The sequence below is a fragment of the Melanerpes formicivorus genome, unplaced genomic scaffold (genome assembly GCF_026170545.1).
Source record: "Melanerpes formicivorus ecotype bairdi unplaced genomic scaffold, bMelFor1.0.p_v2 SCAF_45, whole genome shotgun sequence".
In the NCBI taxonomy this organism is placed as follows: domain Eukaryota; kingdom Metazoa; phylum Chordata; class Aves; order Piciformes; family Picidae; genus Melanerpes; species Melanerpes formicivorus.
The window spans coordinates 2,894,792-2,917,848 of NW_027142397.1; the positions used below are offsets into that span (position 1 = coordinate 2,894,792).

The 23,057-nt window shown below is 57.3% G+C and overlaps 1 protein-coding gene across 4 annotated transcripts in view; it reads right to left on the reverse strand.

Annotated features, from left to right (window-relative positions):
* Window positions 1-849: 849 nt before the first annotated feature.
* Window positions 850-23,057, reverse strand: part of NFYC (nuclear transcription factor Y subunit gamma) — a 36,194-nt gene continuing 13,986 nt past the window's right edge. For 2 of the 4 annotated variants that reach the window (XM_068159290.1, XM_068159291.1), the window contains exons 2-10: window positions 20,742-20,854; window positions 15,828-15,899; window positions 14,466-14,579; window positions 13,465-13,560; window positions 9,208-9,381; window positions 8,250-8,408; window positions 3,590-3,697; window positions 2,744-2,803; window positions 850-1,866 (exon numbers count right to left, since the gene is read on the reverse strand). In XM_068159290.1, the coding sequence (XP_068015391.1) occupies window positions 1,747-1,866; window positions 2,744-2,803; window positions 3,590-3,697; window positions 8,250-8,408; window positions 9,208-9,381; window positions 13,465-13,560; window positions 14,466-14,579; window positions 15,828-15,899; window positions 20,742-20,846 (1,008 nt within the window). In that variant the 5' untranslated portion in view covers window positions 20,847-20,854 and the 3' untranslated portion in view covers window positions 850-1,746. The remainder of the gene's footprint in view (window positions 1,867-2,743; window positions 2,804-3,589; window positions 3,698-8,249; window positions 8,409-9,207; window positions 9,382-13,464; window positions 13,561-14,465; window positions 14,580-15,827; window positions 15,900-20,741; window positions 20,855-23,057) is intronic. The other 2 variants (XM_068159292.1, XM_068159293.1) reach the window with 2 other exon arrangements.

Below are 23,057 nucleotides of genomic sequence, written 5' to 3' on the forward strand. Positions count from 1 at the left end.
GCAGCGCTGGCCTTGTCCTGGCACCATCCCCTGGCTCTGCCCAGCACCAAGCAAAGCCACAGAACCTCCTCTGGACAAAGTGCCAGCTCTGCCCAGGGGCTTCCTGCTGGACACAGGAAGGTTCTCAGTCACAAACCTGCACCCCACAGGGCTGCTCAGCTCCAGCTTTGCACCCCCACAGGGCTGCTCTTCAGCCCCAGCCTGGACTGATGCCAAGATCTGCCCTGCCCTGGGTGCAAGGCCTTGCACTTGGCCTTGTTGAGCCTCATGAGATTCAGAGTCCCACTTCTCCAGACCCCTCAGAGGCCTGGAAGCCCTCCCCCAGGAGCAAAGGCCCAGAGCTGGGTGTGCTGAGCCTTGAGAAGGCTCAGGGAAGACCTCAGCACCATGGCCCAGTCCTGGTGGCTACCAGGAGCGTGGAGACTCCCTTCTGACAAGGAGCCCCATGGAGAAGCCAAGGGGTGATGGGGACAGGGTACTGCTGGGCAGGTTCCCATTGGACTCCAGAACATTTTCCCATGGGAAATGCCAGAGAAGGGAATCATCTCCCCAGGCAAGCAGTGGAGTCTCCTACACTGGGCCCTTCCAAGGCTCAGCTTGCCAGGGTGCTGGGCCCAGCCCATTTCAGCTCCACCAGCAGCTTGCACCAGCTGCTCCTTGGGGTGCCCTGCACCCTGGCATTCTGCCATTCCATGCCACCCCACCCCTGTGCCATCCCCTGGCACCCAAGAACCTCACCCCCAGCCCTTTGTCCAGGGCCACCCTTCAGCTGTGCTGCTGCTTGCAGGTGAAGGTTCTGCAGGGCCTGAGGCCCCTTTGCTTGGCAGGGCTCACAAAGCAGAGGCAATCATCTTACCAAAGGAGATTTATTGGGTGCTAGGAAGCTTATCTTACATGCAGACTGAGGCTAACACAACAGTTAACAGCAGGGCTGGGCTCTGGCCAGACTTCATTGAGTGGCTCTGGAATAAATCAACTTAAAAAGACCCCAAAAGAATCTTTGGGGTTTTTTTTTTTGCCCCTTGACAAACCCCAAATGAAATACACTCAGCACATGAGGAAGGGCTGTGTCCTATTGGGATTGCTCCTCCTCTGCTCCCTGGCTAGGCAGTGCTCAGCATTCACCCCAGAATGAAAGAGGAGAGGAGAAGCTCTCTCACACACACTCACACATCCACACTCCCCCCATACACCTCCACTACAGCAGGGCAGGGAGGGAGGGACTGAATCTACCTCTAGTCAAGAGAAAAGGGGGAAAAAACAAACCCTAACCAGCCAACCCACCCCCAAATTAGACCAAGAAGAGCAACAGGAATGAAGCTCTTACCACAAACCAGATGCAGTACCCTTTAATAACAATAACCACCACCACAGCTCCACCAGGTGAAAACCTTCCCCACCTCCCCTTGGGATGCTGCAAATCCCTTTGTGTGTGTTTGGGTTTTTCCTGGTGAGTCCTCTTTGCTTTCTGAGGTTGAACTGTGGCCTCCTGAAAAGCCCCAAGGGTTTTATTCCCCTCCCCCCCTCCCCTCCCCCCACTCTTGCCTCCTTGTCAGCGGCTGCTGGAGACTCCCCCCCAGCCACCAGAGGGAGGTGGGCAGTGCAGCAGGGGCTGCAGCCTACTGTAGGCTTGCTGGGGAGGGCAGATGGACAGAAGCAGGTGTAGGCATCAGAGCAGGCTGGTGTGGTAGAGGTCAGGCTGGCTTGGCTCCAGGCAGGGGGCAGCTCCACTGCAGTGTCCTCCCCTCAGTCCCCTGTCACCTGCGTGGCCTGGCCGTCCGAGCTCTGGTTGGTGGACTGGATGAACATGGGCTGGGTGATGTCCTGGCCTGCAGGCATGGTCACTTGCTGGATCTGGTACAGTTGCTGGTGGAGGCAGGGGCAGGGGAAAGAAGTGGCTGTCAGTGCTCAGCACCCCCAGCACCAGCTCCCTCTAAGCACAAAGTCAGCAGCTCAGAACCCCAGCATGAGGTGGGGAGGGGCCTCTGGAGATCATCCAGTCCAACCCCCCCCTGCCAGAGCAGGGCCACAGAAGCCAGCACAGGTCACACAGGAGCACATCCACATCACACAACCACAGAACATCAGGGGCTGGGAGGCACCTCAAAAGATCCTTCAGTCCAAGGCCCCTGCCAGAGCAGGATCACCTACACCACATCACACAGGAATGCATCCAGGCAGATCTGGAGCATCTCCAGAGGAGGAGACTCCACAACCTCTCTGGGCAGCCTGCTCCAGGGCTCTGTGAGCCTCACAGTGAGGAAGTTCCTCCTCATGTTGAGGTGGAGCCTCCTGTGCTGCAGTTTCCATCCATTGCCCCTTGTCCCCTCCCTCCTGACCCCCAGCCCTCAGATAAACATTGATCTAATCCCCTCTCAGTCCAGATCATCCAACCCAACTCCCTGCTCCAGCAGGGCACCCACAGCAGCCTGCCCAGGGGCACAATGCCCAAAGGGGAGCTGGAAGCTCTCTAGACAAGGAGACTCCACAACCTCTCTGGGCAGCCTGCTCCAGGCCTCCAGCACCCTCACACCAGAGAAATTTCTGCTCCCGGTCTCCAGCACCCTCACACCAGAGAAGTTCCTGCTCCTGTTCAGATGGAACCTCCTGGGTTCCAGCTTGGGCCCACTGCCCCTTGTCCTGTCCCTGGGCCCCAGTGACAAGAGCCTGGCCCCAGCCTCTAGAGAAGGAGGCTCTGTGGGTTCCAAGGGCTGGAGCGCCAAGGAACTCCTCGAGTGCTTACCTGTCCATCTGTGAACTGGCTGAACTGCTGCTGTCCTTGCTGGACTTCTGTCTGTGTTATCTACAAGGACAAGAGAAGGATGATCAGTGAGAGCACTTCAGAGAGGGTCAGAGCCCCACTAGCAATATTCTGCTGCTGCCTTTTGAGAGCTCTGAAGACTCTTCTGGACTTCCTCAGCCCACCGAGGCGGTAGGACGCAGCTCGTGGTCCTGCTGGTGCTACCCACGAGGCAAGAGCCAGGGACAGGGAGTCAGCCATTCCAAACCCAACACAAGCCATGTCCTCCCTTGAACTCCCCTGAGGAGAACAGGGCCTCCAGGATCAGAGAAGAGCAGCAGCCTCCCTATCCTCTGGAGGCAGAGAAGAATCCTTTAGCGACCAGTCTCGACAAGAGCAGGAGGCAGCCTGCTGGCGCTCTCGAAGCTTCACCTCGCCAAGGGCTTTTCCCTGAGAGCTTGCAGGGCTGCTCCTCCCTCACCCAGCCAGAAGGAGCAGAAGTAAAGAGAAGGTGGATGAACTGAAGTTTGGGGTGGGTTCTTTTACCTGCAAATCAGCTCAGAAGCAGCATGAGCTTTACCACAGGCAGGCAGGCAGGCAGCCAGCCAGCGGGCCCTAGAGAAGCATGCACCCTTCACGCACAGCTACAGGAGGCTCCTGCTGTGCCCCTGGGCTGTTTTATCATGCTGATGGAAAGCAAACAGGAAGAAAACAAAAGAAAACCAACCAAAAAGGGGAAATGCAGGAAGCCTAGCCCAAGAGGTGGTCAATCCAAGTGGAACTGGCAGTGGGAGGAGCTAGGGAGCAGCAGCTGCCGGTGGGTGGCAGCCCCGCCGGTGGAGTCCGTACCTGCTGCGCATTGGTTGCAAGCGTCTGGATCTGCCCCTGGACTACCTGGGTGCCTGACACGGGTTGGGCTAAGCGGATATACTGCAGCTGGCCAGCATTCAACTGAACCTGGAGACAAGCAGGGGGGAGGGGGGGCAGGGAAAGAAAATGAAACAGGTAACTGGCACCCTTGAAATCACACAGCCCCCTGCCCCCTCCGCTCGGCGGTCACGGAGGGTGCCCGGGGAGCGCCGGCTGCCACGGAGCCTACCCCAGCGCCAGAGAGAGAGCTCCTGCAGGCTTCCCTTCCCCAGGGAACAGCAGCTCTGCCATTCTGTTTCAGGCTTGTTTTGGTTGGAAGGAAAGACCTCTAAGAGCAGGGAGTCCAACCAGCCACCTGGCACCGCCGCGGCCATCAAACCACATCCCACAGGGCCGCGGGGTGCTGGAACACCTCCCGGGGATGGGGACTCCACCACCTCACGACCACACATCCTTCTCCAGAGCTTGGGGGGGTGGGGTGGGGTGGGAAGGTCAGTTAGTAGCTAAAGCATATTAGGTGCTAAATTTCAGGGAGCTTTGAGGACATTTCCCCCCCCCCTCTGGTTGGTTGTGAGGCCGAAGCTCCTGCTCTGATGGTTCCTTTCCCATAAGCAAAGTGGTTAGGAGCTTGCTGCATACAGAATGGGTTGGAAGGGACCTTAAAGGTCATCTAGGTCCAACAACCCCTGCCATGGGGTTCCACTAGTACAGGTTGCTCAAGGCCTCATCCAGCCTGGCCTTGAACAGCTTCAGGGAGGGGGCAGCCACAGCCTCCCTGGGCAACCTGTGCCAGGGCCTCACCATCCTCACGCTAAAGAATTTCTTCCTCCTCTCCAGTCTCAGTCTCCCCACTTCAAGCTTCATTCCCTCTCTTCCTATGACCATGACACTGCCAAAATGAAAGAATGTAAGGGAACCTGTCACCGAACCCAAGCCAGCAGGGAGGCCAAAATCCCAGAGGACTCATCTGGAAGCTTTGAATCCAACTTCTCTGCCAGTCAAGCTCAATTTCAGCCGGCAAAGGCAGATGCTGTGCCGAGACTTTGTGTCCAGATTGAGTTCCCACAACCCTCACCCTGCTTGGGGGCTGCAGGGTTGGCAAGGCTGGGCTAAAACCAGCTACTGGACACCTGAGGAGCAACACAAAGGCCCCAGGAGGGTGGAGGCCACTGTTGGGAGCTTTCATTCTGTGTTACTGCACTTCACAACCTTGCAGCTTGAAGGTTCATTTGGACACAGAACTGGCTGTGAGCTGTCTTTCAGTTAGGAAGTGAGGGGAAAAAACTCAACCAAGCAAGCAACAAACCAAAAGGGCAGAGAAAAACCACTTGACAAACTGCTCAGTGAGAAAGGATCAAGGGCCTAAAAACCATGGGCTGGGTGTTTGCACAAGGGCCACTGACCCCAGCAGCTGGGTCTGAACACTCCAGGGCTCTTCAAGAGCAAATCAATTCCTCAGCAGCAGCAGCAAGACTGCAATGAAGAGTTTGCTCCTGCACCAAGATTCAGAGATTGGGTTGGCTTGGAAGGGACCTTAAAGGTCATCCAGTTCCAACCCCCCCACTGCTTCCTGACCTTCCACTAGCCCAAGGCAGCTCAAAGCCCCCATCCAGCCTGGCCTTGAACAGCTCCAGGGAGGGGATGTGCTGGCAGATCCTTTCTATTCCTCCACACTGCAGGGGCTTCCTGCTTTGGTTTTTACCCATTCAAAATGTTCCCTGCAGGATGAGAGGGAGCTCCAAGGACCCTGCCCTGTGAGCTCCAGCAAAGGCACAGATGAAATGTGACAAGAAGTCAAGGTGGGCAGAAAGAGTGACCACCCTTGGGTGGGTGTGGACACCTCCTTCCAGTTTTGACTCAGTGCTAAAAAGAATGAAAACCACTTTGCCACAGACCCTGGAGTGGGAGATGGTAGCAGAGAGGTGCCCAGAGTTGTCAGGAGCACGTGGAGAGAAGCAGCAGAGGACAACAGTAAGATTCCCTCCAGGCTCCTGCCATCACCAGAGGCACTCCCAGGGTTACGGCAGGGTTTTCAAGCTGTCACAGCTGTGTGGTGCAAAGATCCTTTGCTGAACCTGAACCTGACCAGAGTGAAAGAGGAATCTCAGAAGGCAGCAGGGCTGCTGGCAAGGGAGAAAGGAAACTCAAGGGAGGAAGAAGAAAAGCCCAGCAGAACAGAGAGCAGAAGGGGCAGCAGCACTACAGAGATCAAGGACTGGAGCTCTGTGAAAGCAGAAAGTGCTTTCCAGGTGAGGACACTGCAGAGCAGATCTCTTGCATGGCCTCCATGTTCTACTTAAAACCACTTGCTGGAGAGGTGAGCAAGGAGGAAGAGGTCTCCTTCAGCATGAGCTGTGGTTCCCCACACCATGCTCAGGGAGGAGGCTCTGTGGGCAGTGGATCTGCCCAGGGTGACCTGGGCCTGGCTCAGCAGAGCACTGCTCCCAAGCTGCTCTGGTTTGCACTCTCAGAACTGTTAGCCACAAGAGCTCCCACTCTGGCACTGGGCAGCTTCTGTCTTGCATCAGAAGCTTCTGAGGACCACTCAAAGCTGCCTCTTCTGAGATGCTCCCAGGCAAGAGGAAGGTAGCAGCATCTGCCTGGCCAGAATCAGGCACCAATTAAGAAGCCTCCAGCCTCCCACTCCTGAACCTGGAGGTGATCTGCAAGAGGATCCACTCCTGGGGAGAAGAGAACCTTCTGCAGAAGCTGCTTGAGCAAGAGGCCTTTTCTCCTAGCAGATCTCCAAGCTGCCTTCTTGTAGGGCCTTGCAGCAGTCCCTGGGGAACACAAGCCTGGGAGTGCTCTCTTCCTGCTGCCATTCATCCTTGCTGCCATGGCGCCCCAGGCACTGAGGCTGGAGGTGAAGAACTTCCAGAAGATCAAGGGTTGGGGAAAGATTCATAAGGGAAGGGGAAAAAAAAAGAGAATGGAAGAAGTAGTGGAGAAGTCAGAGAAGACAAAAAGGCTGCTGGCAGCAAACCATCATCTTTGACCAAAGACTCACTCCCTGTCTGACCAACACCTTAACCCAAGCAGCAGAAAAAGCAGCTGAGGACTTCAAAGGGATGAAAAAGAGCTTGGAAGTGAGCCTGGCAACACCCCACAACCTAACCCTTTGGCAGGAGGCTGTGTCCAAGCAGGAACCTCTGCCAGATGTACAGAAGGAGGCTGAACAAAGCCTGAAAAGCAACAGGCTTGGGGGTGGAAATCAGTTTGGTCCCAGCTGTGGGCCCAAGCCTGAGGCAGAGTGAGAAGCTTGTCCCAGAGCCACTTGCTCAGCCCTTTGGGGTGCCTAAGCACACCCAAGGGACAGGTTCTCCTTGCTCAGCCCTTTGGGGTGCTGCTTAAGCACACCCAAGGGGACAAATTCTCCTTGCTCAGCCCTTTGGGGTGCTGCCACAGCACACCCAAGGGGACAGATTCTCCTTGCTCAGCCCTTTGGGGTGCCTAAGCACACCCAAGGGGACAGATTCTCCTTGCTCAGCCCTTTGGGGTGCCTAAGCACACCCAAGGGGACAGATTCTCCTTGCCCAGCCCTTTGGGGTGCCTAAGCACACCCAAGGGGACAGATTCTCCTTGCTCAGCCTTTTGGGGTGCTGCCACAGCACAGCCAAGGAACAGATTCTCCTTGCTCAGCCCTTTGGGGTTCAGCACACCCAAGGGGACAGATTCTCCTTGCTCAGCCCTTTGGGGTTCAGCACACCCAAGGGGACAGATTCTCCTTGCTCAGCCCTTTGGGGTTCAGCACACCCAAGGAACAGATTCTCCTTGCTCAGCCCTTTGGGGTTCAGCACACCCAAGGGGACAGATTCTCCTTGCTCAGCCCTTTGGGGTGCTGCCACAGCACACCCAAGGGGACAGATTCCCCTTGCTCAGCCCTTTGGGGTGCTGCCACAGCACAGCCAAGGGGACAGATTCTACTTTTCCTTCTTGAAGAGGTGTGAAATTTTCCAGGTGGGAACCAAAGGCCTCAGCTTTGTTGTGCTGAAGTGCAGAGACAGAGGCCCAAGGGTGGCTTTTGAGGCCCCACAGGACAGATGCCAGCATGTCCCTGCTGACACTGGCTCCTCAAAATCCCACCTTTGAGGCCAGTGCTGCCAGCTCTCTGCTGATGTGCAAGTGGGGAGATGCTTTCTGGCTCTACCAAGCCATTCCTCTTCTGGCTCTACCAAGCCATTCCTTCAGCCAGCTCCAAGTGTTTGGGGCAAATCACTTCTTCCAACTCAAAACAACCCCCCAGCTGGAACCTTCCCCACTCAGTCTGCCAGCTCCTGACCTCAGATTGCAGAGGCAGAGCCAAGTGAAGCCCCCCTCCTCCCCAAAGAAAGTAAAGTGAATTCTGCTTTCATGGAAACCCTGCTGTGGGGAATGGTTTCATTTGCTGCTTCCTAACCAGAATGATTTCAACTCAGGGCTAAGTGTTGGGGCTGGGCACAGGGAGGCTACATGAGATGGCTCTGGACTGATGTCCTCCTTGGTGTCACCACACCTGCTCCACTTCCCCCTCTTTGTGAGGTGCAAGGAAGCCCAGCACTCAATCCAAGCTTCCTCCTGCAGTTTCACAGCTCCATGGCAGGAGCTGAGGGAGCAGCTGCTGACAGGGGGCTGCTCCACAGCTCCCCTGGTGAAGGCTTACCGGGATCTGCTGGATCTCCCCAGTGTTGGTGATGATTTGCTGCATGACCTGCATGGTCTGCCCCGTGCTGCTCTGGGCCTGCTGGCTCTGTCCTTGGGGCTGGGCCTGCACGATCTGCACCTGCTGGCCTTCTCCAACCTGCATGGTCACAGGAGTGCTCTGCAGTCAGAGAGGGGAGGAAGGGCCAGGCAAGGGCTGAGCACAGGGGAAGCAGCAGAGACCCACAGAATGTTAGAGGCTGGAAGGGACCCCCAGAGACCCTCGAGTCCAACCCCCCTGCCAAAAGCAGGACAGCAGGGCATACAAAGATGGTAACAGGCAAGCTGCTTCCTGGGCCCACTGCTACATGTTAGTGCTTCAGGCATCACCAAGGGAAGCCAGGACCTAGCTGGGCCTTGCTGCTGAGGTATCTGAACATCTGGGCAGGACCAGAGAACACATTTCAGAGAGTCACAGAGTGTTAGGGGTTGGAAGGGACCTGTAGAGATCACCCAACCCAGCCTGCCAGGGCAGGGCACACACAACACATCCAGGTGGGCTTGGAAAGCCTCCAGAGCAGGAGACTCCACAACCTCTCTGGGCAGCCTGCTCCAGGCCTCCAGCACCCTCACAGGAAAGAAGTTTCTCCTCATATTGAGGGGCAACCTCCTGTGTTCTAGCTTGCAGCTGCTGTGCCCTGTCCTGTCACTGGGCACCACTGAAAGGAGCCTGGAGCCTTCTGCTTGACACCCAACCCACAGGGCCTTCAGAAGGCCTCTCTCAGCCTTCTCTTCCCCAGGTTTCTGTGTCTTTCTTCACAACAGAGATGTTCCAGTGCCCCAGGCATCCTCACAGGTCTCTGTTGGGCTCTCCCCACTAGCTCCCTGTCCCTCCTGAACTGGGGAGCCCAAACCTGTTGAAGCTGAAGCTTTTGCTGGCTCTGCAAAGCCCCCAGCCCGAGACGCAGCTTGTGGCTCACCTGTCCCTGCTGAGGCTGGGCAATGATGATCTGTCCTGGCTGGATGGTTGTTGTAGAGGTGGTGGTCTGCTGGCCTTGCTGCTGCCCCTGCACCTGCACTGCAGCAGGCTGCTGAGCCAGGGTGAAATAATACTGCACAGGCTCGGCCGGGGTGACGGCCTGGCGCACCTCCTCCTGTGGCACAGGGGAATGGGGGGGGAAGGGATCAATATCCAAACAGCAGATCAATAGATCAACATCCAAACCACCCCCCCCAGCTGAAACATCACCCCCTAGAAGCAGGCTCCATGGGAAAGGATCTCAGCCTGTTAGAGATGAGGCATGGAAGCTCAGTCAGGAAGGGCTTCCCTCATTCCCTTGGCTGCGTGGGAATCAAACCCACTGCCAGCACCCTGTGTGCAGCCAGGCAGCCACCCATTCCCTTCTGGGAGGCAGAAGGGCCAGGTTAGCACAGCTGAAAATCCAGGCATCAAGCAGAGCTCCATCACTTCCTCTTGGTTTAACTCAGAAGGGGCTGCACAAGCCCCCCAGCGAGCCCCACCTCCCAGCACACCTCCCCTCCCTCTGTGCCCAACACCAGCCCCAGCCTAGCTCTGATGTTAGGCCACTGGGAGCACAAATCATGGACTTGATGGATAAGAGTCAGGCCTCTGTGGATGTATTTACATCCAGATCCCCCAGACTGAGAGGCAATTCTATCCTGGACAGTGGCTGAACTGCCTGATCCTGCTGGGAGCTGCAATCATCTGCCCCAGCACGAAGGAAGCAGAAGGCTCTGCTCCAGCTGAGGGCCAGAAGCAGAGGGCTGTGAGTGAAAAGTGCTTTGCTTTATTGCAGCTTTGGTGGTTTGGGACAGGCAAAGTCCCTTTCTGATGAATGAGCCCCTAGGCAGAGCAGCCTTTGGCAGAGATGAGTGGCAAGTGGTTAAACCACTCCAGAATCAACCCCCCTGCTCCTCAGAGTTGGGATCCTGCACCTCAGGGCAGCAGCAGCAGCAGCAGCTTGCCAGACGTTCACTCCATGGCAGAAGGCGTAAACAATCCTCTCCCAGCCACCTTGAGTTCACAGCTGAGAGTGTAGGATGTTTACACGTGCTACAGCATGGCACATCCCCACCTCCCCTGGCTGCTGGGCTGCCCTGCACCAGGCCTGCTCCTGGATTACCTTCACAAGAGCCAACTGGAGAGGAAAAGAAAAAGCTGATGTTAAACAAGGTTGATGCAGGGTGAGTCGTGGGGGCACTGTGGGGCTGCTTGCTCCAGGAAGGACACTGAGGGGTTGGAGAGGGTCCAGAGGAGGATGAGGAAGCTGGGGAAGGGGCTGGAGAGGAGCAGCTGAGGGAGCTGGGGGGGTGCAGACTGAGGGGAGACCTTCTGGCTCCCTACAGCTCCCTGAGAGGAGGCTGGAGCCAGCTGGGGGTCGGGCTCTGGTCCCAAGGAACAAGTGACAGGATGAGAGGACATGGCCTCAAGGTGCCCCAGGGGAGGGTTAGGTTGGGTATTAGATGAAACTTCTTCCCTGGAAGGCTTCTCAGACCCTGGCCCAGGCTGCCCAGGGGGGAGGCTGAATCCCCATCCCTGGAGGTGTTTCAAGGAGGCAGAGCTGTGGTGCTGAGGGCCATGGCTTAGCCCCAGCCTTGGCAGAGCCAGGGAAGGGTTGGACTCTGTGACCACTGAGGTCTCCTGCAACTGGAATGAGTCTGTGACCTTCATGCTCTGCTGCCTCCAGGATGAGAGCAGCTGAGGGAAGCTGGGCTGCTGAAGTGTGGGGAAAAGCAAGCTGCAGGCAGACTCTCTGCAACTCCCTGAGAGGAGGCTGGAGCCAGGTGGGGGTTGGGCTCTGCTCCCAAAGAACAAGAGGCAGGATGAGAGGGAACAGGCTCAAGTTGCCCCAGGGGAGGTTTAGATTGGACATGAGGAACAATTTCCATCCCCAAAAGAGTTGCCAAGCCCTGGCCCAGGCTGCCCAGGGCAGTGGTTGAATCATCCTCATCTCTGGAGGGGTTCCCAAGCTGTGGAGATGTGGAGCTGAGGGCTGTGGTTTAGCAGCAGCCTTGGCTGGCTCCATGGCTGGACTGGGGGAGCTTAAAGGTCTTTTCCAGCCTCCAGAATGCTGTGAGGCTGTGCTGTCAGGTGGGCAGCAGGCTTGAGTAGGAGAGCTCCTCTGCACAGATGTGAAGCTCTCAGAGGGACAGCAACTCAAGAGCAGGCACTGCAGGAAGGCTTCTCAACAGCCCCCAGGGACAAAGCTGCTCCCAGCTGGCTGTGATCAGGAAGCAGCTTCCAAAGGTGGCAAAGATCAGCAGCGTCCCCCAGTGCCCCAAACCACCCCAGCCACCTGGGCTGCTCACTGCTTTGGTCCTGCTCACTCCATCAGATCCTCTGGGAGAGGGAGGAGGAGCAGACTGCAGCTCTGGCTTCAAGTGGGCTGCCTCCAGTCCACCCCATGCAGGGCAGGGCAGAGCTGGGGCTGCTTCTGTCAAGCCCTCTCCTCAGCTCCCCAGCTCCTAGAGAACTCCAATCCTCAACTCCTAGCTGCACCCTGACCCAGGTAAGGGACTGGCTGTGTCTGCAGGGAGCTGTGTAGGGAAAGAAATAACTGCCTTTGCACCCAAACCTGCCAGCACCAAGTCCATCTCCCATCCTTGGCTGTGGTTTCTCTCCAGGCCACAGCTTTAGTTACCAGAGCAACACCACAGTTGTGGCTTTGCTCCCAGCTCCTCCATGTAACCAACACCACCTTCTCCAACACCCTTCTGAGTTGGCAGAGAGGAAGCACAGGTTGGAAGAGTGCAGGCTGCCAGGCTGCAGCAGCCACTTCTAGCCCAAACCCTTCTCTGACTCAGCAGCATTGGGAAGGGACCTTAAAGGTTATCTGGTTCCAACCTCTCTGGGCTCCAGCACCAAAGAAGTTTCTCCTCCTGTGCAGAGAAAACCTCCTGGCTTCCAGCTTGTGCCTTGTGGCCCTTGTCCTGTCACTGGGCACCACTGAAAAGAGATCCCCATCCTCTTGCCCTCCCACTTTGTCTCTTGCTGAGCATCTCCTCTGGGGCTGCTCTTCTCCAGGCTCAGCACCCCCAGGGCTCTCAGCCTTTCCTCCTCACAGAGATGCTCCAAGCCCCTCAGCACCTTTGGAGCCTCTGCTGGACTCTCTCCAAAAGCCATCTCTTCAACTGGGGAGCCCAGGGCTGGAGCCAGCACCCCAGCTGTGGCCTCTGCAGGGACCACTGCTGTCTACACTCACAGCAGGCATCTCTTTGCTTGCTCTCCAGGACTGAGATTGGAATGAAAACCCCCAAAACACAGCACAGAAAACCTTCCAAGTGGAAGACTTGCCAGGAGGATGTTTCCCAGTTGCCAGCCTCCCCAGCAGCACTCACTGGATGTGGTGCTCTGCTCCCTCCCTGAAGGTGCTCAAGGCCAGGCTGGGTGAGGCAAGCTGGGCTGGTGGGAGGGGTCCTTGCCCATGGCAGGGGGTTGAAACTGGCTGATCTTGAAGGTCCCTTCCAACCCAACCCACTCCATGGAGCTGTGGATTCCTGAGGTGGGGAACTTTGAGCAGCAAACCACCAAGTGTTTAGCTGAAGGAGATGAAGCCAGGAGCTGGCTTTGCTTCTTTGTGCATTTCAAGCTGCAAGACTGAGCTTCAGCTCTCCTTCAGGGCATCTTCAGCCCTGTCTCAAGCAGGGAGGGGAACAAGAGGCTTGTGTCTAACAAAGCAACTCAGTTGCCAAGCCCCAGCGCCGGGATGAGCGCAGCAGGCTGCTGCTGTAAACATCCGACTGAAAGCTCCTGCTGACACCTTACAGCTTCCAGTCAAGGATGTTTACAGGAGCAATGACTGCCCCAAAGGGATGCAGGGAGCTGGCACCTGCAGGGGAGAGAAGCTTCTTTCTGCCTTGACAAGGCAAAGGATGCAGACTCAGCATGGCTAACATTGCTCGTTTTTGGCAGCAGGGCTGGTTAGCAGCTTTGTCACCTCACTAACCCAAGCCAGGCTCTGTCAGCTCTCCACTCCAAGGCTCTGTCAGCTCTCCACTCCAAGGCTCTGTCAGCTCTCCACTCCAGCTCCATTCCCATCATAACCCCCCCCAGGAAAGATGACTGAGGTAAGAGAGAGAGTCACCAACCTGCTGCCTGCGGATCCGATCCCGCAGCCCTCACCTTCTGCAGAGCCTCAGCAGCTCTCCCCTCCAGCAGGGGTTGAAATTCCATCAGAGGAAGGGCAGCCAAGGGCAAGCAACCCCTGGGCTCTCACCTGTCTCTTTGTAGGCTTCAGCTCATCCCTTGGGACAATGTCAATGAGGAAGTCAAACTGGTCAAACTTGGTGATGGCCACGGCGATGTCGTTCCTCTGCCACGACACAAAGAGAGAAACCATTCTGCAGCTCCAGGAGGGGCTTTGCCCATTGCATAAACCAAGGCAAGACTTTCAATTCATCCATCTCATTCTCCAGGCTGCAAAAGATCCAGGCTCAATCTCCCCTCCTCAAGCTTCAGCCCATTCCCCCCCTCCTCCTGGCACTCCCAGCCCTCGTCCGAAGTCCCTTCCCAGCTCTCCTGGAGTCCCCTTCAGGGCTGCTGTAAGGTCCCCCTGGAGCCTTCTCCAGGCTGAACAGCCCCAAGTCCCTCAGCCTGTCCCCACAGGGGAGGTTCTCCAGCCCTTTGATCATCTTCATGGCCTCCTCTGGACCCTCACCATCACTGGAGGTGTTCAGGAGGAGACTTGATAGGGGGCTTGGTGCCATGGGTTAGTTGATTAGGTGGTGTTGGATGATAGGTTGGACATCATGACCTTGAAGGTCTCTTCCAACCTAGTCTAGTCCAGTCTCCTCTCCTCTCCCAGTCTCTCCTCTCCAGCACCTCCACATCCCTCTATGCCTGTGGGCACCAGAACTGGATGCAGTGCTGCAGGTGGGGGTCTCCCAGGAGTAGAGTAGAGGGGCAGAATCCCCCCCCCTGCTTTGGATGCAGCCCAGAACACTGCTGCAGCTCTCCTGAGCCCTTCCAGCAGGTCACCACGAGCCAGCAGCTGCAGCTTTTGGCTTTGGGGTTGGCTTTCAGGCTGTTGTTGTTGGGGGGGGTTTGTTTTTCCAAGCTAATGAAGAGGAAAAGCATTTCAGTGGCATGCAGGCTGCCTGGGACTGGCACACAGGCACTCAAGTGCTTGTCAGCTAAACATGCCTCACGTTATGGAAACAAAGAGCTGCAAACAAGTCCATGAAGCAGCTGAAGGCTGGGAGGAGAAGCCTCTGTTACCTGCAGAGTCCTCCTCTTGTTGTCTTCTGTGTGTATCCAGGCTCTCAAAGTCAGTTCTGTTATGAATATCTGAGCTGCCTTGGCAAAGAGCACAGGAGCTTCTGCACTGATCATCTGCAAGCAAAGGGACAAGTATTTGGACCAGGAATGGCCTAGCAGCACACAGGGGCAGAGCTGTAGCATGGCAGAGGCAGAATGGTTGCATTGTTTAAGAGGGAAGTTAGGGGAATTTCCACAACAGACCACCTGACCCTGAACCCCCCCAGGGAAGAGGCAGCCACAGCCTCCCTGGGCAACCTGCCCCAGAGCCTCAGCACCCTCCTGCTGAAGGATTCCTACCTAAGATCCAGTCTAACCAGTCTAACCTCCTGCTCCAGGCTGGTGTGGAGCAGAGGGAAGCAGACCCAGAAGGCAGCCAGGCTGATGTGGAGCAGAGGGAAGCAGACCCAGGGGGTAGCCAGGCTGATGTGGAGCAGAAGGAAGCAGACCCAGAAGGCAGCCAGGCTGATGTGGAGCAGAGGGAAGCAGACCCAGAAGGCAGCCAGGCTGATGTGGAGCAGAGGGAAGCAGACCCAGGAGGCAGCCAGGCTGATGTGGAGCAGTGGAAAGCAGACCCAGGGGGTAGCCAGAATGGTGTGGAGCAGAAGGAAGCAGACCCAAGGGGCAGCCAGAATGGTGTGGAGCAGAAGGAAGCAGACCCAGGGGGCAGCCAGGCTGATGTGGAGCAGTGGAAAGCAGACCCAGGGGGCAGCCAGGCTGATGTGGAGCAGAAGGAAGCAGACCCAGGGGGCAGCCAGAATGGTGTGGAGCAGAAGGAAGCAGACCCAGGGGGCAGCCAGAATGGTGTGGAGCAGAAGGAAGCAGACCCAGGGGCAGCCAGAATGGTGTGGAGCAGAGGGAAGCAGACCCAGGGGGCAGCCAGAATGTTGTGGAGCAGTGGGAAGCAGACCCAGGGGGCAGCCAGAATGGTGTGGAGCAGTGGGAAGCAGACCCAGGAGGCAGCCAGAATGGTGTGGAGCAGAGGGAAGCAGACCCAGGGGGCAGCCAGAATGGTGTGGAGCAGTGGGAAGCAGACCCAGGGGGCAGCCAGAATGGTGTGGAGCAGTGGGAAGCAGACCCAGGAGGCAGCCAGGCTGATGTGGAGCAGAAGGCATCAAAACTACAAAAGACTCCAAGGCCCAAATGATTTTGCTCCCCCAGCTGAGTGTCTGTGCCCCAGGCTCATCCTCCAGTGCAGGCAACTGTTGCCATGTGGTCAGAGTTAATCACAAGCAATAAGCAGCAATGGATTGGAAGCCAATCAGAGCCAGCTTGCCCACCCCAGGGATCCCAAATCCCCAAGCAGAAAGGCCAGGAGTTTACCTTCACATCTTCATCCAGCTTCATGATCTTCTTGATACGAGCCAGAGGGAGCTCCTGCACTCTGAAGTCTTTCTGCAGAGAGATTCACATCTGAGAGACTCTTTGCTGCCACACAAGGAGGGAGAGCAGTGGTCCAACAGGTCTGGATTGGCTGCAGCTGAGCTCCAGTGGATCAGACATCTCAGTCTGGTGAGGGGCTCAGGCAGCCCAGCAGGCAGGCAGCTGTGTCCTGGGCTGCATCCAAGGCAGGGAGAGCAGCAGCACAGGGAGGGGATTCTGCCTCTCTGCCCTGCTGAGGCCACACCTGCAGCACTGCCTCCAGCTCTGGTGCCCCCAGCATGGACAGGGAGCTGCCTGAGTGGGTCCAGAGGGGGCCATGAAGATGAAGAGAAGGCTGGAGAGCCTCCCCCATGGAGAGTTGGGGCTGTTCAGCCTGGAGAAGGCTCCAGGGAGACCTCAGAGCAGCCTCCCAGTACCTGAAGGGCTCCAGGAGAGCTGGGGAGGGAACTCTTGACAAGGACTCGGAGGGACAGGACAAGGAGCAATGGCTTTGAGCTGGAAGAAGGGAGACTGAGACTGGAGATGAGGAAGGAATCATTTAGAGAGAGGCTGGGGAGAGCCTGGCAGAGGCTGCCCAGGGGGCTGGGGATGTCCCCTCCCTTTTCTGCAGGGCTGCTCTCAATCTCATCACTTGCTGGGCTGGTAGCAAGGATTGGCTGAGCTAGGGGCAGGACCTTGCTGAACCTCCTGAGATGCTCCTCAGCCCACCTTCTCCAGCCCTCTGCCTCTCCACCTCCTCCAGCCCTCTGCCTCTCCACCTTCTCCAGCCCTCTGCCTCTCCACCTCCTCCAGCCCTCTGCCTCTCCACCTCCCCTTTCCCCTGCCCTCAGCTGAGTGCTGTTTCTGCAGGGGCTGACTTGCTTGCCATGCAAGAGAGCAGCTTCCTAGGCCAGTTAAAAATTAAGCTGCCCATACTTGCTAAGCTGCATAATAAACCTCCTTTCATGTGGAGATGAGGACAAAAGCACAGCTCTTGGAGCAGCAGAATGCAGGGCTCTGAAAGAGGGAAGCCATTCAGCCTGGTGAGGCATGCAAACTCCTGCATCTGTTGCTTTCATCAACTCCCTGCACACAGGCTGGGGAAGGAACAGGGAAGGAAAGAGGCAAGGGAGAGGGTGGGCAAAGAAAAGAAGCCCAAAGCAGGCAGCTCATCTTCAGAATGGTGGCTTTGGGCTGTGCTCCTGGAGGAGTTCCTCTTGTCCTCAGTGCCACTAAAAGCACAGGAGAGTGGCCCCAGGAGCTCTGCAGCAGCACAGGCAGCCAGCAATTGCTCTTTTGGTCTGTGCCCCCTGGGCTCAGGCAACTCTCTCTGGGGATGGAGAAAGGAAATGGAGCTGCTGCTGCTGAGGCCAAGTCTGCCTCTCAGCCTCTACAGGGTGATGATGGTGATGATTCCTACTGCTATTATTATTATATACTGGGTCCATGCCCCAGGGGAGGCCAGGGACAGGCAGAGTCCCTCAGGGATCACTCCTGGGACCAGGCTTGGTCAACATCTCTGTGGGTGCCATGGGCAGTGGCACTGAGTGCACCCTCAGCAGGTTTGCTAATGGCACCAAGCTGTGTGGGGCAGCAGACAGGCTGGAGGGAAGGGATCCATCCAGAGTGACCTGGACAGGCTGGAGGGAAGGGATCCATCCAGAGGGACCTGGACAGGCTGGAGAGGTGGGCACAAGCCAACCTCAGGAGGTTCAACAAGAGCAAGGGCAGGGTCCTGCAGCTGGGTCGAGGCAATCCCCAGGCACAAATCCAGCCCTGGAAAGCAGCCCTGAGGAGAGAGACTTGGGGGTGCTGGTGGAGGAGAAGCTCACCAGGAGCTCTCAGTGTGCACTTGCAGCCTGCAAAGCCAATCAGATCCTGGGCTGCAGCAGGAGAAGTGTGGCCAGCAGGGCAAGGGAGGTGATTCTCCCCCTCTGCTCAGCTCTGGGGAGACCCCACCTGGAGTCCTGCCTCCAGCTCTGGAGCCCCTATTCCAAGAGGGATCTGGAGGTGCTGGAAGGTGTCCAGAGCAGGGCCAGGAGGATGAGCAGAGGGCTGGAGCTGCTCTGCTGTGAGCACAGACTGAGGGAGTTGGGGCTGTTCAGTCTGGAGAAGAGAAGGCTCCCAGGTGACCTCATTGTGGCCTTCCAGGATCTGAAGGGGGCTGCAGGAAGGCTGGGGAGGGACTGCTCAGGATCTCAGGTAGTGACAGGACTAGGGGGAATGGAATGAAGCTGGAGGTGGGGAGATTCAGGCTGGAGGGGAGGAGGAAGTTCTTCCCCATGAGAGTGGTGAAACCCTGGAATGGGTTGTGCAGGGAGGTGGTTGGGGCCCTGTCCCTGGAGGTGTTTAAGCCCAGGCTGGCTGAGGCTCTGGCCAGGCTGATCTAGTGTGGGGTGTCCCTGCCCATGGCAGGGGGGTTGAACTGGCTGATCCTTGTGGTCCCTTCCAACCCTGACTGATACTGTGATCCTAGGATATTATTCTTTCCAGCTGCCTTCCAGCACCTGCAGGGCTCCTACAGGAGGGGCTGCAGCCTGTCCCAGGCCTTCACAATCCCTTTTGGGAAGACCTTGTTCCTGACACCCAGCCTGCCCCAGGTGAGAACTTGCTCCTCATGTCCAACCTCAACCTCCCCTGGGGCAACTGGAGGCTGCCTCCTCTTGTCCTCCCACTTGTCCCTTGGGAGCAGAGCCCAACCCCACCTGGCTCCAGCCTCCTTTCAGGGAGCTGTGGGAAGCAATGAGGTCTTCCCTCAGCCTCCACTTCTCCAGGCTGAGCACCCCCAGCTCCCTCAGCTGCTCCTCCCCAGCCCTCCTCTCCAGACCCTTCCCCAGCTTGGTTGCCTTTCTCTGCTCCCCCTCCAGCCTCTCAATATCCTTGAACTGAGGAACCCCTTCCAGAGAAGGGCAATGAGGCTGGGGAGGGGTCTGGGGCACAGCCCTGGGAGGAGAGGCTGAGGGAGCTGGGGTTGCTTAGCCTGGAGAAGAGGAGGCTCAGGGGAGACCTCATTGCTCTCCACAACTCCCTGAAGGGAGGTTGGAGCCAGCTGGGGGTTGGTCTCTTCTCCCAGGCAACCAGCACCAGAACAAGAGGACACAGTCTCAAGCTGTGCCAGGGGAGGTTTAGGCTGGAGGGGAGGAGAAAGTTCTTCCCAGCAAGAGGAATTGGCCACTGGGATGTGCTGCCCAGGGAGCTCCCCCAGCTTCTCTGCCCTTCTCTGCCCCCACTCCAGCCCCTCAATGTCCTTCTTGGAGTGAGGGCCCAAAAACTGAGGCCAGGATTCCAGCTGTGGCCTCCCCAGTGCTGGGTACAGGCTGAGTCCTCTCCAATCCCCCCAGCTCCTGGTAGCTAACACAGCACACAGCAGCCCCACTTGTACCTGCAGCTATTTTTGCATCCCCTCCCTTTTCCCTGCTCCAAATAGAAACATCATTCCCCCAGACATCATTTAACTTGTTACAAGAACCTCTGGATCAGCTCTGGCTTCTTGTTTAGCCCAAGAGGAGCTGCAGGCATGACTGTGACACCTCCTTGTGCTATGAGTCAGCTGCATTTGACTTCTCCCTCAGCAGTCAAGGCAGCTCTTAAGGCCACCCTGCAGCCTGTACAGAGCCAACCTGCCTGGGACAGCAGCAGCCACACTCACAGAGTGGTTTGGGTTAGAAGGGAACTTAAACATCATCCAGCTCCAACCCCCTGCCAGGGACACCTCCCACCAGCCCAGGCTGCTCAAGGCCTCATCCAGCCTGGCCTTGAACACCTCCAGAGAGGGCATCCCCAGCCTCCCTGGGCAGCCTGTGCCAGTGTCTCACCACCCTCACTCTAAAGATTTCTTCCTCACCTCCTGTCCCAGTCTCCCCTCTTCCAGCTCCAATCCATTACCTGTCACCCCCAGCCCTTGTAGCAAGTCCCTCCCCAGCTCTCCTGGAGCCCCCTTTGTGTTGGACTTGATGATCTTTGAGGTCTTTTCCAACCTGATTGATTGCATGTGCTGGAAAGCAGCCCTAAGGGCTCCCTGGAGCCTTCTCTCCTCCAGGCTGAACAGCCCCAGCTCTCTCCACCACAGAGTCACCAAGGTTGGAAGAGACCTCAAAGATCATCAAGTCCAACCTGTCCCCACAGACCTCATGACTAAACCATGGCACCAAGTGCCACATCCAATCCCCTCTTGAACACCTCCAGGGATGGGGACTCCACCACCTCCCTGGGCAGCACATTCCAATGGTGAAGAACTCTTCCAGGGAAGAACTTTCTCCTCACCTGCAGTCTACACCTCCCCCGGCACAGCTTGAGACTCTGTCCTCTTGTTCAGGTGCTGGGTGCTAGAGAGAAGAGGCCAACCCCTTCCTGGCTACAACCTCCCTGCAGGGAGTTGGAGAGAGCAAGGTCTCCCCTGAGCCTCCTCTTCTCCAGGCTGAACAACCCCAGCTCCCTCAGCCTCTCCTCCCAGGGCTGTGCCCCAGACCCCTCCCCAGCCTCCTTGCCCTTCTCTGGACACCTTCAAGTCTCTCAATGTCCTTCTTAAACTGAGGAGCCCAGAACTGGACACAGGACTCAAGGTGTGGCCTAACCAGTGCTGAGCACAGGGCAGGATGAGCTCCCTGCTCCTGCTGGCCACACTGTTCCTGCTGCAGGCCAGGATGCCCTTGGCCTTCTTGGCCCCCTGGGCACACTGCTGGCTCCTGTTCAGCAGCTGTCAGTCAGCACCCCCAGGTGCCTCTCTGTTTGGCAGCTGTCCCCATGGTGAGGGAGCTGCAGCATGGAGGTGCTCCAGCAGCCTGAGCAGGTTCAGGCTGAGGTTTGCATTGCTCCCACCCCTGCCAGGCAGCTCCCCTCCAGCAGCCCCCAGGCAGCCCCCCAGGGCCTGCTCACCACGGTGAGGTTGCGAATCTCCTCCATGACGCGGGGCCAGAAGGACTGCAGGCTCTGCTGGGCATCACTGCTGCCTCCTGTGCCAAAGCCACCCTCTGTGGACATCCTGGCAGCTGCAACAGACAACAACAACAAAGCAGGCTTCAGTCTCAGAGAGCCAACAGCTCCCAGAGATGCCCTCCCAGGCCCAGGAGCGCAGGAAGGGGCCAGCCCTGCTTCACCCCTCTGGGAAGCTGTCCAAAGAAGATCTGGCAGCCCAGGGCTCCCAGGAGCTGTGTGGGGAAGCCACAGCCTCTGGAACTGGGCTTCTCCTTGGAGATGCTCTGTCTTCTTCCACAGTGAAAGGGAACAGTGACAAAAGGAATCAGAGCTGCAAGCAGAATCATCTTCTTTCTGCCCCCCTCAGAGCTCTGCCTCTGTTTTCAGTGGGGCCCAGGGACAGGACAAGGGGCAAGGGGCACAAACTGGAAGCCAGGAGGTTCCATCTGCACAGCAGGAGAGAGCTCTCTGGTGTGAGGCTGCTGGAGGCCTGGAGCAGGCTGCCCAGGGAGAGGTTGTGGAGAGATTGCAAACCCAGCTGGCCACTGTGCTGCTGGGCAAGCTGCTGGGGGTGCCCCAGCTCCAGCAGGGCAGGCTGGCCTGCATCCTCTCTAGAGGTCCCTTCCATCCTTCTGTGACTCTGCTTTCCCACAGGGAAGGCTCTCCAGACACACACAGATGTTTGTGCCCTGCCATGGCATGAACACAGCCAGCAGAGCAGCTTTCACTCCCACACAGAGAGGCACAACCCCCCTCTGCTTTGTGGCTCACCAGGCCAAGGCTTGCCTCAGTCCTTCCTCAAGCCCAAGAGAAGCAGCACCCCACCACCCCACCCCACCACCCCAGCTGGAGGCAGCAGCCACTTGCCACTCATCCCCAGAGCTGCTACTCCAAAGCCCTGCTGATCCATGGAAACCTCCTGAGGGGATCCAAGAGATGGATGGCAGAGAGAGTTGGTTACCTCCTGCAGCCTACACTTCCCAAGGCAGACTCTGAGGAGTTCTATTTGTCTCTCATCAACCTGGGAGCCAGAAGGTGTGGGAAGAGCTGAAGAGGAGTCTGACAGGGGATGACAGAGAGGAAGGAGGTCAGAGATTGGCTTCTCAGTCTCAAAGCTGAACTTTGGAGACAGGAAGAGCTCCAAGTGAGGAACTCAGTGAAAGAAGAAGGGAGGAACAAGTGCCCCTCCAACAACTCTGCATTAGAAGGCTGCCTGCCTACCCAAGAAGCTATTTCAGGTATTTATGAGAAGATAGAGAGATCAACATTCCAGTGAGGGTTAAATTACACAACCACAGCAAGGTTTGGGTGGGAAGGGACCTCAGAAGTCACCTACTGCAACCTCCCTGCCAGGGGCAGGGACACCTCTCAGCCAGACTCAGCTGCTCAAGGCCTCATCCAGCCTGGCCTCGAGCACCCCCAGGGAGGAGGCAGCCACAGCCTCCCTGGGCAGCCTATTCTGGAGTCTCACCACCCTCCTATGAAGAACTTCTTCCTCAGCTCCACTCTAACCCTGCCTCAGCTCCAAACCATTCCCCTCTGTCCTGTCTCCAGGCAGCCTCAGGAGAAGTCTCTCTGCAGCCTTCCTGCAGGATCCCTTCAGGTCCTGGATGAGCAGAGAGCTGCAGCACCTCTCCTGTGAGGACAGACTGAAGGAGTTGGGGCTGTTCTGTCTGGAGAAGAGAAGGCTTCAAGGTGGCCTACTCAGGGACTTCTCAGGATATCAGGCAGTGACAGGACTAGGGGGAATGGAATGAAGCTGGAGGTGGGGAGATTCAGGCTGGAGGTGAGGAGGAAGTTCTACCCCGTGAGAGTGGTGAAGCCCTGGAATGGGTTGTGCAGGGAGGTGGTTGAGGCCCCGTCCCTGGAGGTGTTTAAGGCCAGGCTGGATGAGGCTCTGGCCAGGCTGATGTAGTGTGGGGTGTCCCTGCCCATGGCAGGGGGGTTGGAACTGGATGATCCTTGTGGTCCCTTCCAACCCTGACTGATGCTATGATACTGGCAGGCAGCTCTGAGGTGCCCTTGGAGCCTTCTCCTCTGCAGGCTGCACAGCCCCAGCTGCCTCAGCCTGTGCTCAGAGCAGAGCTGCTCCAGCCCTTGGCTCATCTCTGGGGCTCTCCTCTGGGCTCACTCCAAGAGCTCTGTGTCCTTCTCATGACAGGGACCCCAGAGCCTGCTCCAGAGGATTATTCTCCATGAAGGCAAACACTATGATTAGGATTACCATTTTTTTCCCCCCTTAGCTGGATACAAGAAGAAAGCAACTGAAGGCCAAAC